The sequence below is a fragment of the Ciconia boyciana genome, chromosome 4 (assembly GCF_034638445.1).
Source record: "Ciconia boyciana chromosome 4, ASM3463844v1, whole genome shotgun sequence".
Classification (NCBI taxonomy): domain Eukaryota; kingdom Metazoa; phylum Chordata; class Aves; order Ciconiiformes; family Ciconiidae; genus Ciconia; species Ciconia boyciana.
This window is the reverse complement of record NC_132937.1, coordinates 58,753,509-58,767,771: the sequence shown is the minus strand read 5'-3', so window position 1 is coordinate 58,767,771 and position 14,263 is coordinate 58,753,509. Positions and strand designations below refer to the sequence as shown.

Below are 14,263 nucleotides of genomic sequence, written 5' to 3'. Positions count from 1 at the left end.
TGTAAGTATAAAAACTCTTTTGGAATTAATTATGCACAAGTTTCTGAGGACAGATTTGGCCTTTCCTCTATGCAAGGAAGGTAAGAATTTGTACTGTACTCTTTCACTAGCGCTGGTGTTTGCTTCTGGTTTTGTTTGTACTTTTTCCATGGGAGAAGAGCATGCAACAGACTGATTTTCAGCAATTTGCTGTCAGGTGGAGTTGTGAGTAGCATAAAGAAAATATTTTTGAGGGTGAAACTTCATTTGTGGCACTTTTTCTGTATGGATGAGCTTTTCAGGCAGAATTTGATGAAGTTGCTCCAAACCATATAAAATGGAAAGCTAAGCACAGACAGTAAAGAGTGATTTCTCTTCAGGGAGTCCCTAGTTTTTCAGAGGGATCCTTTCAAGAGGAGGGAGGAGAAGGTCACACAGGGTGGGGTCCTGTCCTCTTCTGAACCCATTTACAAAGCTCTGTGAAATCTTGAGGGGTTACTTTTCCTCTGTGAAGGCAACCACTTTGTCTCTTCTCTCGCTTTCTTGCCTCTGTATTATACCCAAACCATAAGAAGATAGCTCTAGAATTGTGAACGTTATCTGATTATAGCTTGAAAAGATAAGGAGGTTCATTCTTCTGCTTTGCTGAGTAGGTTTCTTTGGGAGGATGGTGGGTCGTTTGTGGGGGTTTTTTTTGTTTTGGTGGTGGGTTTTTTTGCTTGGGGTTTTAGGGTTTTTTTGTTGTTTTGTTGGTTTTTTTTTCCAGAATTGAAGGTGGAGAGAGGAGGATGCTGACTTACAGTAATGGGTTGTGCCTGGCTGCATAGCAGTACAGTGTGGTTTTGATTATCTGGCACAAAGCTATATTTGAGTAACTAGATTTCTTGTAAAGGAGTTTTGAGAGGTTCTGTTTCATTAAAAAGCTTGAATTAATATTCATTTAAGAAGCTGCAGAATATCAGATGAATTTTACATTTTAATTCTATCTTCCCAACTGTCAGCAATTCAGTGCCTTATTTAGGCTTTATTGTAGTAGTCACTTGGACTGTTTTAATTGTGTCACTGGTACAATGAGGATGAGTATCAGTTTTATTTCTTTTGAGTTTAGTGGCTGCACTAGAGTGACAAGCGAAGATGATTATCTGCTCAAACACAACCAGATTAAATTTGTAAGAGGATTCCTCTGCTTTAGAAAGCATTCAGACTAACTGTCTACATAATGGGAGGTTTTCCTTCCCATTTTTAAGGGGAGAATTTAGCTCCCATACTCTGCTGTGGAGATGTTCATTAGTACAATATGATATTTATGCATATAATAATCAATGAGAGGGGAAAAAAATCATTCTTAGGTAAAGATGGTTGATACAGTTTTTGTAGTCTAGTTTAGGTAAGGAAAAGATGCAACAGCTTTAATAATATTTTGTAATGGATAACATTTGCTTAGTTTTTCATAAACATTTAAGACATTCAAGACTATTCTTAAAACAATTCACTCTAGATTGATGTAGAGGGTTCACGTTGCTTATTCGATGTAATTCTCCAGTTCCTGAGCTATACTCATAAAATTCTACCCGTCTTTTCTTTGGAAGGAATCGTTACTTATCTTGCCAGGCTCTTTTTTGTTTTTACATGAGTCATTCATGAAATGATATTTTGTTTTCTTTCATAGAATATTGATAGTCATCTTAACTAAATGTTTATAAATTACTAAAATGATACAGAGGAGGTAATTTAGTGAATGGCAAAATGATTATATGCTTCCTTTTTTGAAAACAAGTGGAATATGCAGATGTGGATTGTGAACAAAATAGTTAAGAAGATGATTATGTAGTGATTTGAATTTAAAGAGATTCTGTCAGTGGAGCAAACAGTTGGCAATAGAACAGTATGTACACTCTCCCAGGTTTTTTATTAATGACTCTTAATTTAAACCTGTGCTTTGTGAAATCTCAAAGACTATCACTTGAGTTCTCTCCTAACTTAGCTTTTTGTAGTTATTCCATTCAGTTTTTAATGTAGATACAAAACCGTGTGCTCCTGGTGTAGGAACAGATGTCAGGAGACCTTGGCTCGTTTTCTGACTTGTTTCGTTGCCTTACTTGAAAATTCAGATGCTTTCCTGTTCCACATTCTTTTCCATTATTCTAACTGAAACACCATTGAAAATGTTTCCTAACATCAAGTGATTCTTGTGAGGTGTAATCTATTAATGTTAATTAAGGAGTTTGATAATCACAGAAGGAAGATACTACAGTACTACTGTTTATTTAATGGAAAATACAAATATGCCTACTATATTCATTATCAGGGCTCATAATATTTCCTCATAGAAATTCTACTCATATCTCTGGATGAGTTGTTATTTAAATTCTTTGGTGTTATACCTCAGTTTTTATGACCAAGATGAAAATGGTCAATTCAAAAAATTAATCTATAACGGTATAAAATGGTTGGAGGTATAGTTTGGTACTTAAGTATCTTTCAAGAGGTATGATACAGAGATACAATATGTCATGAAGATAATATTTTTTAAGCAATGGAGAAAAAGTTGCATAGAGTAGTAGCAGTCCTCAGTTAGAAAGGAGTGCTAGGAGATAGCTGTACCAGCTTGAAGCTGATGGACAGCTCTAGTTATGGCCACTGTTGACAGAGGTGGTGGCCAAGGCTGTAGAGGTAAGGATCCATTCGTAAGGCATCAGGATGAGGAACCTGTCTGCGTAGGTTCTCGACCATGTCAGATGGACAGAGCTGTTTGTTTAGGAGCCTGCTTGTTTCACTAGCCTCGCCTTTGTCTTTTGATGGAGAAGAGATACTCTAGTTCTGCTCCAGAACTTGCACGGAGGTGTTATGGGGTGAGCTGGGGAGCTTCATCGCCACCTCAGGGAGTTTTGCTGCAGACTCTACCAGACCAAAATCCGTCTCACCGGTGTCCTTCAACGGTGAGTCTGAATGCTGCTGTTCCAAGTGGTAGGACAGACTGGCTCCTTTGCTTCAGCTCCCGGCATGATCTCATGCGTTCTGTAATACGTTTTGGGTATTTTGGCACCTACAAAGCCAGGCCAGTTCAAGGCCTGAATTCTGCACGGTTTTTATGTTTTCATATAGGGCCATACTCAGTTTCAGCAGAAATGTGATCCTGCTGCATTCCACCGCTGGAACAGCAACAAAAGAAACCACATTTTTTGTTTTCTCTGTAGCTGAATTAGTAGTAGCAGAGAGGACATAAAACTCTCTTCCAAGTGAAATATAACTTTATAGTTGAAATCAAATATTTTTCTTCTCGTGTGTCACCTTTCTATTACTGTTTTAGCTCTTACTCCTCATAGGAGTTACTCTACTACTTAATACCTGATGAGGTTGATTTCTGCACTTTTCATTAAATCTGTAGGCAGTGCACAATGGACTGCTTTTTCTGGGTAAATGTTTGCTGAAACAATGTAGGTACAGTAATACTGCAAGTAGAAAAATGGTCAGCAGATAGAAGTATCAGGCTGTGCCCAGTTTGCGCAGGATGTTGACTCCACTCTGACCCATGAATCTTCACTTTCCAGGTACCTCTGGGCTTCTTTCTGCCACTGAGTCCTACGCTACAAGCCGGTCTCCTGCAAATGTACACACTGTTGATTTAATGGTTCTTAGTAAATGTATGTGGATGGTGACTAACAGGGTAGTGGATTTCAATGGTTTGGGCTGTTTTTTTCCTTACATATTAAGAATGTGCTTTTCTATCTAACTTAAATATGAAATTTCAAACAATAAAATATAGCCTTTTTTTTTCTTGCCTTGTCACAGGCCAAGAGAGTCAGGTGTAGTTTAGCAGGATTTCTTTTCTTAACAGATGCCAGTGTGGATTTTGCTTAGAGAATGGCATCTGTGTTGTTTTAGTTTAAAAACAGCCTTGCATTTGGTCACTCAAATTATACTTCATATTTATTTAAGTTATAATGCAGAGAAATGCGAAAACAAATAAAGGTATGCATTGCACACCCATGTGAAAGAATAGTTTGTCAGCCTAGGCTTCTAGTCTTGAACTATTTTTAAATTAGTCTCCTATGTCTTCCTTGCCAGCCACCACATGAGTTTTGAAGCCAGTAGCTGCATTGTCACCTGTTTAAAATTAGCCATGTTTTAAGTTTTTTCCATAGGTTTCACAGAGCAAAGAATGTTGTGTTTCAACATTTTGTAGTTTCATTTTTTCAGGGTGTGCACGAGGAGTCATAGTAAAAATACAATAAATTGTGCATGATATGTATGTGTGTGCAAGCACGCGCGTAAAGGATTACTGCTGCATTTAAGCAACCTGACTTTCTTCCTGGTTCTGCTTTTGGAGATGGTACTGCTGGAGGGACTTTCAGATCTCTGATTGTAGAATTGATGATGCAGTAATATTTGTTGGTATTACCATTTGAAGAAAAAAAAATCTGGGGAGGTCTTCAGAGATTTGCCAGGTTGTAAGATGCTAAACTCTTACTTACAAGTTTTGATAATCCTCTATGCCATGCTCAAATGGGAATTCATCACTATTTGAGACATTTTCTGTACTGCTTTTAGAAGACAGTTAGTTACCTCTTTTAATTCTTCAGTTCGGTTGTTTTTTTATCTGGAAATAAATTTTTAAAAAGTCAAATGACCAACCATACTGTGTGCTTGAATCAGGAAGTTTTTGGTTTTTTTTTCCCAGTCACATCATTGATTTCTCTTCAAAGTACCACCCAAGGGTTATATTAGGATTATGGGGTTTTTTTGAAAGTCACTGTTTTTAAAAGATGAGGAGGGAGAGTGGTGGTATTATTACTATTATTATTGAGATTCAGGTATGTTGTGTGGCCTTCAACTGTCTTCTGAGAGCTGAGAAGGTATTACTCATCTGGCTCCAGAGAATTGATCCAAGTCTTGACAAATTCAAATGTGCAATGGCAACCAGCAGAAAATTGATCTTAGTATAGTTTTAGCCCACCTCGGTCCATTCTGCTGATCTGCTCTGTTGCCATTTCACCTTTTCTCTCTCCTTATATGAGCTAGAGGTATTCCTGGGATGATGGTGGTAGAAGCAGCAGTTAGCAGAAGCTGTAAGGCATTCAGATCCTCTCAGGACATGTAGATTTTTTTTTTTTTACCCCACTGTCAAGTTTTCTTCTTTTCACCAGGTGAAACAGGCCCACTCAAGAGTCCTGTTGAGCCTCTTACCCCGTGTAGGTTTTGCTTATTATGGTGATAGGTAAGATTTTAGGCACATATTGCCCACTTGTATTTCTTAACTTGCTCTGTAATGGATGAGGCTGTAGAAAGCACGGTTGGTGTTGTATCAGTCAACGTCTTGATCTTCTTACAGTGCCAGTCATGGGATTTTAAAAGCCAAGAAATATATAAAAGTAACCAAAACTAGGTTTGACTCAGTGCTGTAACAGTGATAGTTTAAAATCCCACTCCCCACCAGGAATAATGCTGTGATGATTGCAGCTTTGCTTAGCTAACCCTGGTAATTCATTATGCCAAATATTTTCCTGTTTCTCTGATAATAAATAACATTGCTTGTTTTCTTTCCAATTATTTTAGTTTGGGGAGAAACATCTAAGCAAACCTCTATTGACATGCTTGTAAGTGGTGTTCTATCACTATTATGCAGTTTTCATATAAACAGGACTTCTTTTTACAGAAAGATCTGATGACACTGTTTTTTTTTTTTTTTTAAAAAAAAGCCATCCCTGAAATTTTATTTGCATGCTTTTCTTGTTAGCAACAATATAAAAATATTTACTTTCTGCCCTTGATCATAACAATCTAAGAGGAACTATCAATGTGAAGTTTTTGTGAGCTTCTGTATATTGTGCTGAAAACGAACATTTGAACTTCTTAGTAATTTTGGGGCAATTCTGTAAATTTTATTATTATCTCTCATTCATATTCTTTTATCCTATTTTCATGCATTCTGTGCTGGAAATTGTCTATGATTTCCTTTTTCACCACGATACTTTTCACACTTTGCCTGTGTGCATGTGACACTCCATGCAGTTAAGGAGGATTAGAAATGTTCTCATCATGGCCACTGGCTTACCCAGAAAATTAGTCTGTGGGCAGGCACAAGAAAGTAGTTTTAAGCATTGACCTGGGGAGGGACAGACTTGAAGAAACTTTGAGATGGCCTTCAAAAAGAGAGAGAGATATACCATTTTCATACATGTATGGGTAGTTATATGTATTTTATATGTGTATACAATATATTTTTTTCATATACATATGTCTATGGAAAAAGTATATACAACATATATTTTTCCATGTACATATGTGTATGAAAAACATATTAAAATGCATGTAGAGTGTGTGTATGTTGTGTATCTATATGTCTTTAGATCTCCAAGTGTAATTTGTTACTGGTCTTTGGCTGACGAAGTCTTGGTACAGGGACACCCAATAACAGAATCACAAAGCTGAATAAGATGCAGACTTCAATTTTAGATTCTTCTTTGGGTTTTAACTTTGTTTTCCTACATATTGTTTTTTTTGTAGACTCACTTTCAAGGTGTAAATAATATGAAATACTGTCTTCTCTAACATGATGCAGATAGCTTTACCACCATGTTTTCTTGTGTGTGATTATCATGTCTGATATTGATTGCTACCTATGCCTCTAATAAAGAATTAAAAGGATTAGAAGCTTCAGGTTTTAAAACAGAGTAGATAATACAAGCACGTTCTTCCTATCTCTATGCTAAATTTGCATTTGGGGATTTTGAAGGAATCTGGATTCCCGTGTGGGAAAGTGTGAGGGCCAGAATTGGAAGTCCCTTTGTATTCCACTGATTCAGGGGCGTTTGGTGGAAATTATTTTCTTATGCGTTACTTAAAGCAGAATCTTTAGTAAAAGAGTTAATCATGTCAAAAAGGCATCTCATAATGATTCTGTGTTTCATAGGTTCATGTTGAACAGATTTTTGTACTAAATGTGTGACATATCTTTCAGAAAAGCCGGATAGTATTACAAAATGACTAAAAAAGATGTGTGGTATGGCACTTTATTTTACTTTATGTATAAGAACATGACTCTGTTTCATAGGTTTCAGAAAAAGAGAAAAACTGTGGTGGTCTTAAGGGTAGCGTAAAGTATTTTTTACTATGTAATAGTTCTGTATCATCTAGGTTTGTAATTCTGTACAGTCTGAAGGAAAGTAATATTTTCTCCCTGCTGGTAGATTGCAGAAGTGTAAAGATCTCACCTCTGATTCTGATGAACTGAGAGGCAGATACCATTGACCCAGTATGGCCTGTACTACATCCCCCTTTCCGCAAAGACCTGTGCCTGGTTAGCATGAATTTGCTGGGTTGTGTGGGGCAAGTCCTGCCTGGTGGCTAGGCAGTGCCCTGCAGAGGTGGCCTGCGCACATAGTGCTGCGCTCCTGACCACAGTGCAGGCTGAGGATCCCCATGAAGGCTGAGGGTGGAAGCAGGCTTAGTCTCACTTTTCAGCTTCAGACCGTGTTCTTCTTTGTTACAATAATAACCACTTTCTCCTCAGATAAAGTAAAATTGGTCAGTATGTAACATCGTGCTTGATTTTCTGGGAATGTGTGTGTAAGGAAGGCTTGTGTTACAAGTTTGTTTCATGCGTGCAGAAATGGGACTGAAGGCTTCAAAATGATGTTTGTGGTAAAGGCAAAAGCTTTTAGAGGCTTCCAGCTTAGTTTTTTGCAGTCGGTGCTATCTCAGAAACGCTTAAGGGTTGCTCCTTTAACCTTGCACTGCACTGCTGTGAAACAATTCTCTGACAAGACACCTAAGATATTATGTTAAGGGGCATAAGGCTGCCTTTGTCCTGGGACATGAGTATTATGGTATGAGGCATGAAAGCGTTACAGAAATGATTAAAATAAAGCCCAGGCTGAAAGACTGAAAAGCACAGTGCTGAGCAATGCACCCTGGTGCATGTGTTTTGTTTCCTGCAGGGCTTAGTAGCTGGGTGAATGCAGGGTTTGTGTGGCTGTGCAACTGCTCATCCTAAATTTCAGCTCCTCCTTTTAAGCAAACACAAGAATAATATAGATAAGCTCTTCTAGTCACAGAGGATGAGCTCACTGAATTGGAGCAAAGGAAAAAGGGTGTGTGATGTATCCTGTGTGACATTTCCAACAAGCGTATCTTAACTTTTAATTGACAAATAGTCAGAAATGTTCATAACAAACTACTTGTAGTATGAAGTACAAAGACGTGGAGAAATTTAGAGGAAGGAAGGAATGAATAACTTCCCATTAATGAATATGAACCAAATTTTAATTAACACTGATACCACGTGTTTCTGAGGTTAAAGTTTGCAGGGCTGTAATTTTTACCTTACTTGCTTTTTTTTTAAAAAACAAAACAAACCAACAAAAAAACCCAAACCAAAACACAAGCGTATCTAGTGGTTGTACACTGCCTACCATAATGTCCTGAAAGTTGGCTGAGGAGGATAATTTTTTTTCCTTACTTCCTGAATTTTTGTGATAAAATGTCTCATAGTAATTACCTGAAGTTAGATGTTTTGTACAATTATATCTTCAAGAATGGAAGATTTAAAAATATGCAGTCATATATTCTATGTATATTTTCGAGTTTTGTTTTACTCATTAGTTCAGTTGTTAAATCAAAACGCAGGTTTTAATTCAGTGGTAGCATCAGTTGCTACTGATGCTGCTCTTTGACACTGAACTGGTCCTTGCAGTTACCTTGCAGGCACCACTTGATACTGTTCAGCCCTGCACTAAACAAGCTGTCAGTATTGTGCAAAAAAAGTCATGTTTGTGTCCAGTGGCTAAAGCATATCCTTCTTATTTGTCTTCCAGGCACAGGAGAAAGTGGCAAAAGCACGTTTATCAAGCAGATGAGAATCATTCATGGATCAGGTTACTCTGATGAAGACAAAAGGGGCTTTACAAAACTGGTGTACCAGAATATATTTACAGCAATGCAGGCCATGATCAGAGCCATGGATACCCTCAAAATCCCATACAAATATGAACATAACAAGGTGAGATTTTTGTTTATTTCTGTAGCTGAAGCTTTTCCTCTTTTTATTTTAGGAAATATACTGAATGTCTCAAAAAAAATTATGTCACACAAATTGTATTCAAAGTTCAGAAGAAAAGGGCATCTTCCAGTCCTGCCTTTAGTTCTTTGCGTTTTTTTGCTGCTTTGACAACACAAAGGTGCTGCTTTTAACAAGAGAACTGCCCTTAACAAGTTGCCTGGGGGGTTTGTCACAGGGCAGAGGTTTAATAGCAGGCTGCTGTTTGACTTGTCTTTTCCTCCCAGGCCATGCTCTGGCCAGAGCATAGTTAAGTTATTCTTCTGATCTGTAGCAGAACCTTACTGCTTAAGGTTTGCCATTAACATTACATGTGGAAAAAAATCAAATTATTAGAAATATAGGTGAGGATACCTGTTTGTGTGTGAACATATTGTGAAATAAAATTTTCAATGCAAGACCTTAAAACAGTTGGATTCTTTTGAGATTCATTCTGTTACTGAAATTTAAAGGGACAAAATACATTTGAAATGTTTGGAAGGTTCATCTCTGACTAGCCTGACTTCTTTCCAATTTTTTTTTTAATATTTACATTTTAAAAGAAAAATAAGTAAAATAATTTAAGCATTCCATGAAGGAGAGTGAAATGCTTAATGTTTACTTGAATACATGGTAATGCACAGGGTTACATGTCTATATCTCCCACTTCTTGTCACAGGAGTGGTACGACTTTCTTTGATAACAGTTCCTGAGAACTTGTCCTGATTTTTACTGTTGAGCCATTATCAGCAACTTTGTCAGGCAGAGAGTTTAAGATCTGTCACAAGTGGAGGGCTCACCTTTCTTTCAATCTTGTGAAAGAGTAATTAATGATAATTTAGTAATCCTGGATGAAAACAATACTTTCTCTGATGAATTACCCAAAAGTTCTTTTATTCTAATATTTTTTTAAATATCAGAAACTATCAAAGAACAGGGACATTTACGATAAAGAAGTAAGCTGCTGTTAACTGGGGAAGACAGGATGAAATAAACTTGTGTTAAGATGGAAGTCTTAAGTAGGAAAGATAAAGCTTATTACCAGGTTAAAGAAGCTTTGTTTCTCCATTTGCATCTGCCAAAGTCATTGTAGATGGTCATCACTTTGGTGACGTAATGTTGCAATAACCAGAGTCTTGCAGGAGCCTGGGTTTATGCAGTGGGAAGTCAGGAGGGTCCTGTCTGTCAAAATCCATATTGTTAACCTTCTTTAATGGTGGGTGGTGTTTTTTGTGTACATGAAAAAGTTAAAAAAAACTTGTCTAACTGGTAAAAGAGATTGTTGAACTTCCTACTCTGCGTGCTGGAGCTGTCTAGTTTCCCCTCATCCCTCAGGAATCAAAATCAAGTGTGTAATTAGTATTAAAAAGAAAACCTTATTTGTATGTGTATTTCAGGCTTTTGGCTCCCATGTTTTTGCTGTGCGCAAAGCATACAGCATACTGACCTGAAAAGTTAGTTGATTGTAAAGTGCAGTCATTTTTTTTTCTTCAAAATTGGTATTGATTGTCACTTTGCCACAGTATCTGGAAGTCCTAATCATAAATCAGGAATTTTTTTTTCCTTGTATTATACTATGGAGTATATGTTCTGTAGTTTTTGTTTAAGTTAAGAGTGCTGAATTTATATAGTGTTTTTATATAGCTGGCATGAGTCGGTTAGGTTTGGCATAGCTGTATACACATGGCCAGAGCTGTTCACTTTCTCTATATAAAAATAACTTTCCTGAAAGTGGGAGTCTGTCTTTGTGCTCAGCTCCTTCGCAAGCATTCCCATCAGTTTCTAAGAGGGCTACATGAAGAGTAAAATAGAAGTCACCAGCTGACAGAGTCTCAAGGCAAGTCCTGTACAAACTCCATCAGAAATACAGGGGAAACCAAACTTGCTACAGTATCATCCCAGAGTAGAGAAGATTCCTGCCTACTACATCTACACTTTGTATATGAAGTAATTTCCCTTTAAGCAGTAAACACCAATCAATTGGTTAATCTGCTCCTTTTTTTTAAAGGCCTTTGAAAACAAACTCATTAGCCTAGCAGTCTAGAAAACACAGGAAGGGCACTTCCTATTAATTTGAATCTCCTATCAGGAAGTCCTATCTCTGGAGAGGAATATCTCGAAGTTTGAGTAATAACATATTTTTAGCACAGTAGCTGTTTTGTACAATAGTTTAGAAAACTGCAGCTCAAGCTGGTATTGATGTGGTTGGGCCTAAATAAAAATATTGATGTGGTTGGGCCAAAAGAAAGGTGACCCTTTTTTTGTCAAGTTCTTCATGTTCTGCAATAGACTTTGGGGCTACAGTACAAATGCTTTTCTCTTACTGTACCAATTTTCTTACCTTTAACTGGGAATTATTAAAATTGGAGCGTTTCGACTCTCTGAATGCTGCTGGAATTTGAAGTGCTGTTGTATCAAAATGTTAGTTAAGTAGGCAGTTGTGATCTTTGTGTGGTGTACAACATCACAACAACATTTAGGTTGGATTATTTTGATATAATCAATGTAGCAAGAGGCAAGTTTTAAGTTTAGCAAGTTAGTTCTTGTGGAGTTGTGTTGGCGTCATAGTCACCGAAATAACTAAAGAGGCAGAGACTGAAATGTATTGTCCTATATTATAATAATCTAGGCTGTTTTGAAAGATTTATTGTCAGAGGAGTGGAAGTCAGTTGAGAAATGTAACTGTTAGTGTTTAGAACGTAGTATCTCAGAACTGATGGTAGAGCATTATAACAAGAAAGACATTTCTTTTTCGTGTTAAACTAATATGAGCTCTACTGAGGTTGAAGATAATGGGTGAGGGTGATCTCTTCTCTTAGGAATTTGTCTGTCATCGGAAACGGTGGCTTATGGACTGGTTTTTAGTTTCCTTTTGGGTAAATGGTATTGTGCTTCCGTTACGTATTTTTTAACTTAGAAGTTGTGAAGTTTTCATATGGCTCTTGAATTTTAGAGTAAGAAGTATTTTATGAAATACAGGAAAGCCTTAGTTTTTTGTAGAAATGTTTATAAGCAATTCTTGAAATTGCCTGTCTTTGCAAAATTTTGTGACTGTACAGTACTAACTCATGTGCAACCACAGATATTCAAATGCACATTTTTTAAAAACTAGAATAAAGGGTTATGTTTTTTTACAATTTGTCTTTTTAGAAAGCAGAACTGTGTATCCATGCTTCTGTCACTCCTTTCAAATATTGAAATAAGACCACCATTCATTTTAATCTTCTAAATTCTCACATTCAGTGTTCTTCATAATGGGTTAGAAGCCTTTCCTTCAGATAATGTAGTGTCCATTTCTTCTTTTCTATCTTTTTTTTTTTATTTTACATGTCTAATATTGCTGAAGGTGGGGAGTATGCATGGGTGGCGCTTTTTTTTTCTCTCTTTTGTCATTAAGAAGTTCTACCAAATCTATTACTGTACTAAATAAATAAATCTATTACTATACTAAACACCAACTACCACTGTTACCCCATACTATTCCCTTTCAATGTAACTTCCAAAAGACAAGTTGCCTCTCTGCTCTAGCAGACAGTATCAGGAAGGTGTCACTCCATAGTGATTAACGGGCAGGAAATCTTACTTGAATCCCGTGCCCATAATTTCCTGTGACACTTCTTAAATATTCATAACAAGATAACTACTGTGAGTAATGGTAACATAACAGGCTACAAGAAAGTTTTTAAAGAGCCTGAAAACATAAAAACAAGTTTTATTGTAGACCTAGACATTTGCTGTTAAGTTTCTAAGAGTGTTTTCTGCTGAAGTTGTTTCTGTATTTATGCCTATTCCCTTTGGGGAATGTTTTGCAGTAAAAATAAGCAGATATGGGAAAAGCTTTCAAAGTCCAAAATCTTACTGGCATTATCTTCAAGTCCATGTTTACCTTGTTAGGTCGTTTCTTCTAAGTCACAAATCAACTGGCGCAAACAAATAAAAATACAGACAGAAATAGGACAACAGGATCGGGTATGGAGTCAGATTACATAAATTTTTATCTTGGGTCAACAGTTGGGGGTGTTAAGTGTTCTAGATCTCTTTGGTGAAATTTTATGTTGAACAAGCCTAGGTTGGAGGAAGGGGCCTCCTGCAGACACCACACCTGATATGCAAAGAGCGTGAAGGACTGAATCTAGAGCAGGAATGTGCAAACACTGGGAGGGTTATTGACTGTCAGATGATGCAGAATGTGTGGGGTTTCTGGCCTTTTGTGGGGGTATGTTTTTCAGTTTTGTTGTTCTGTTTTTTTTTTTTTTTAAAGCAAGAATGACGTTCTTGGGATGGTGAAATGAAATGCTTATTGGTTTGGAACAGGGATAATGAAGCGGCTTTTCAAGCAGATGGAGAAAGCCAAACGGTGCCGTCTGCACAAACACTATTCTGCAGTGTCTCAAACCTGGAGCAGAGGGCTTAAGGCAGGTTACAAGAAAAAGATTTATACTAGTAGTGTTGGTTAGTATTTAATGTATTGTAGTGCTTGCTTAGTATTTAAGTACTCTCAGATGTTCTTCTCCAAGCACTCAAAAACAAAGTAGTTACCCAATAAGTAGGAGCCCTGCAGAAAAGAGTTAAATACTTCTAATACTGGGAAGCTCCAGATGCATTACTTTGGCAAGAAATAGATTGCTGCAGAGCTGACCAGCATGGAAGAGAGTATAGTTAAAGTATCATGGTCCTTTAGCAACATGTATTCGGATACAGGAACTGAAGATAGCTTTTTTTTTTTCAGGAGCTGTAATATGAGGTAAAGCCTGTTTCCCTGATGGCCATGTTTCCTCCTGTGAGGACATTGATCAGTGTCTTTAGAGGCTCCAGTAAAGCCATGAAGTTTCTTCCTGAGTGCATCATAGAGAGTCCTTCTTGAGGACTTTGACAATCCTCACTAGATCCCAGCCTCTCCCCAGCTGTCTTGCTCATCCTTTTATCAGTCTCCTCCTGTCAGTCATTTACTCCTCATGCCTTGCCTTTCTCTCTGGCACCTCTCCAGTCTTATGTACATATGACCTCAGCAGGTCTTTATCTACTTACCTGTGGCCTTACCATTTTGTCCTACTCTCTGCTGTTTTCTTTATCCTCCTTTTATATTTGAATAAAGTTTTCCCATACATACAGTGATTTACATCCTGTCCTCTTTCTACCAGTTCAGTTCACTCATTTGCTTGCTCTCTGTTTAGGGCAGAAGTCTCTTGCATTTGTCTGCCTTGCTCCGATGGATTTGTTAGTTGCTTGTTTCCTCTGTTATATTCT

The 14,263-nt window shown here is 37.3% G+C and overlaps 1 protein-coding gene across 2 annotated transcripts in view; it reads left to right on the top strand.

The window, feature by feature from the left end:
• Positions 1-14,263, top strand: part of GNAQ (G protein subunit alpha q) — a 137,512-nt gene that overhangs the window by 36,600 nt on the left and 86,649 nt on the right. For both annotated transcript variants that reach the window (XM_072859149.1, XM_072859148.1), the window contains one exon: positions 8,796-8,980. In XM_072859149.1, the coding sequence (XP_072715250.1) occupies positions 8,796-8,980 (185 nt within the window). The remainder of the gene's footprint in view (positions 1-8,795; positions 8,981-14,263) is intronic.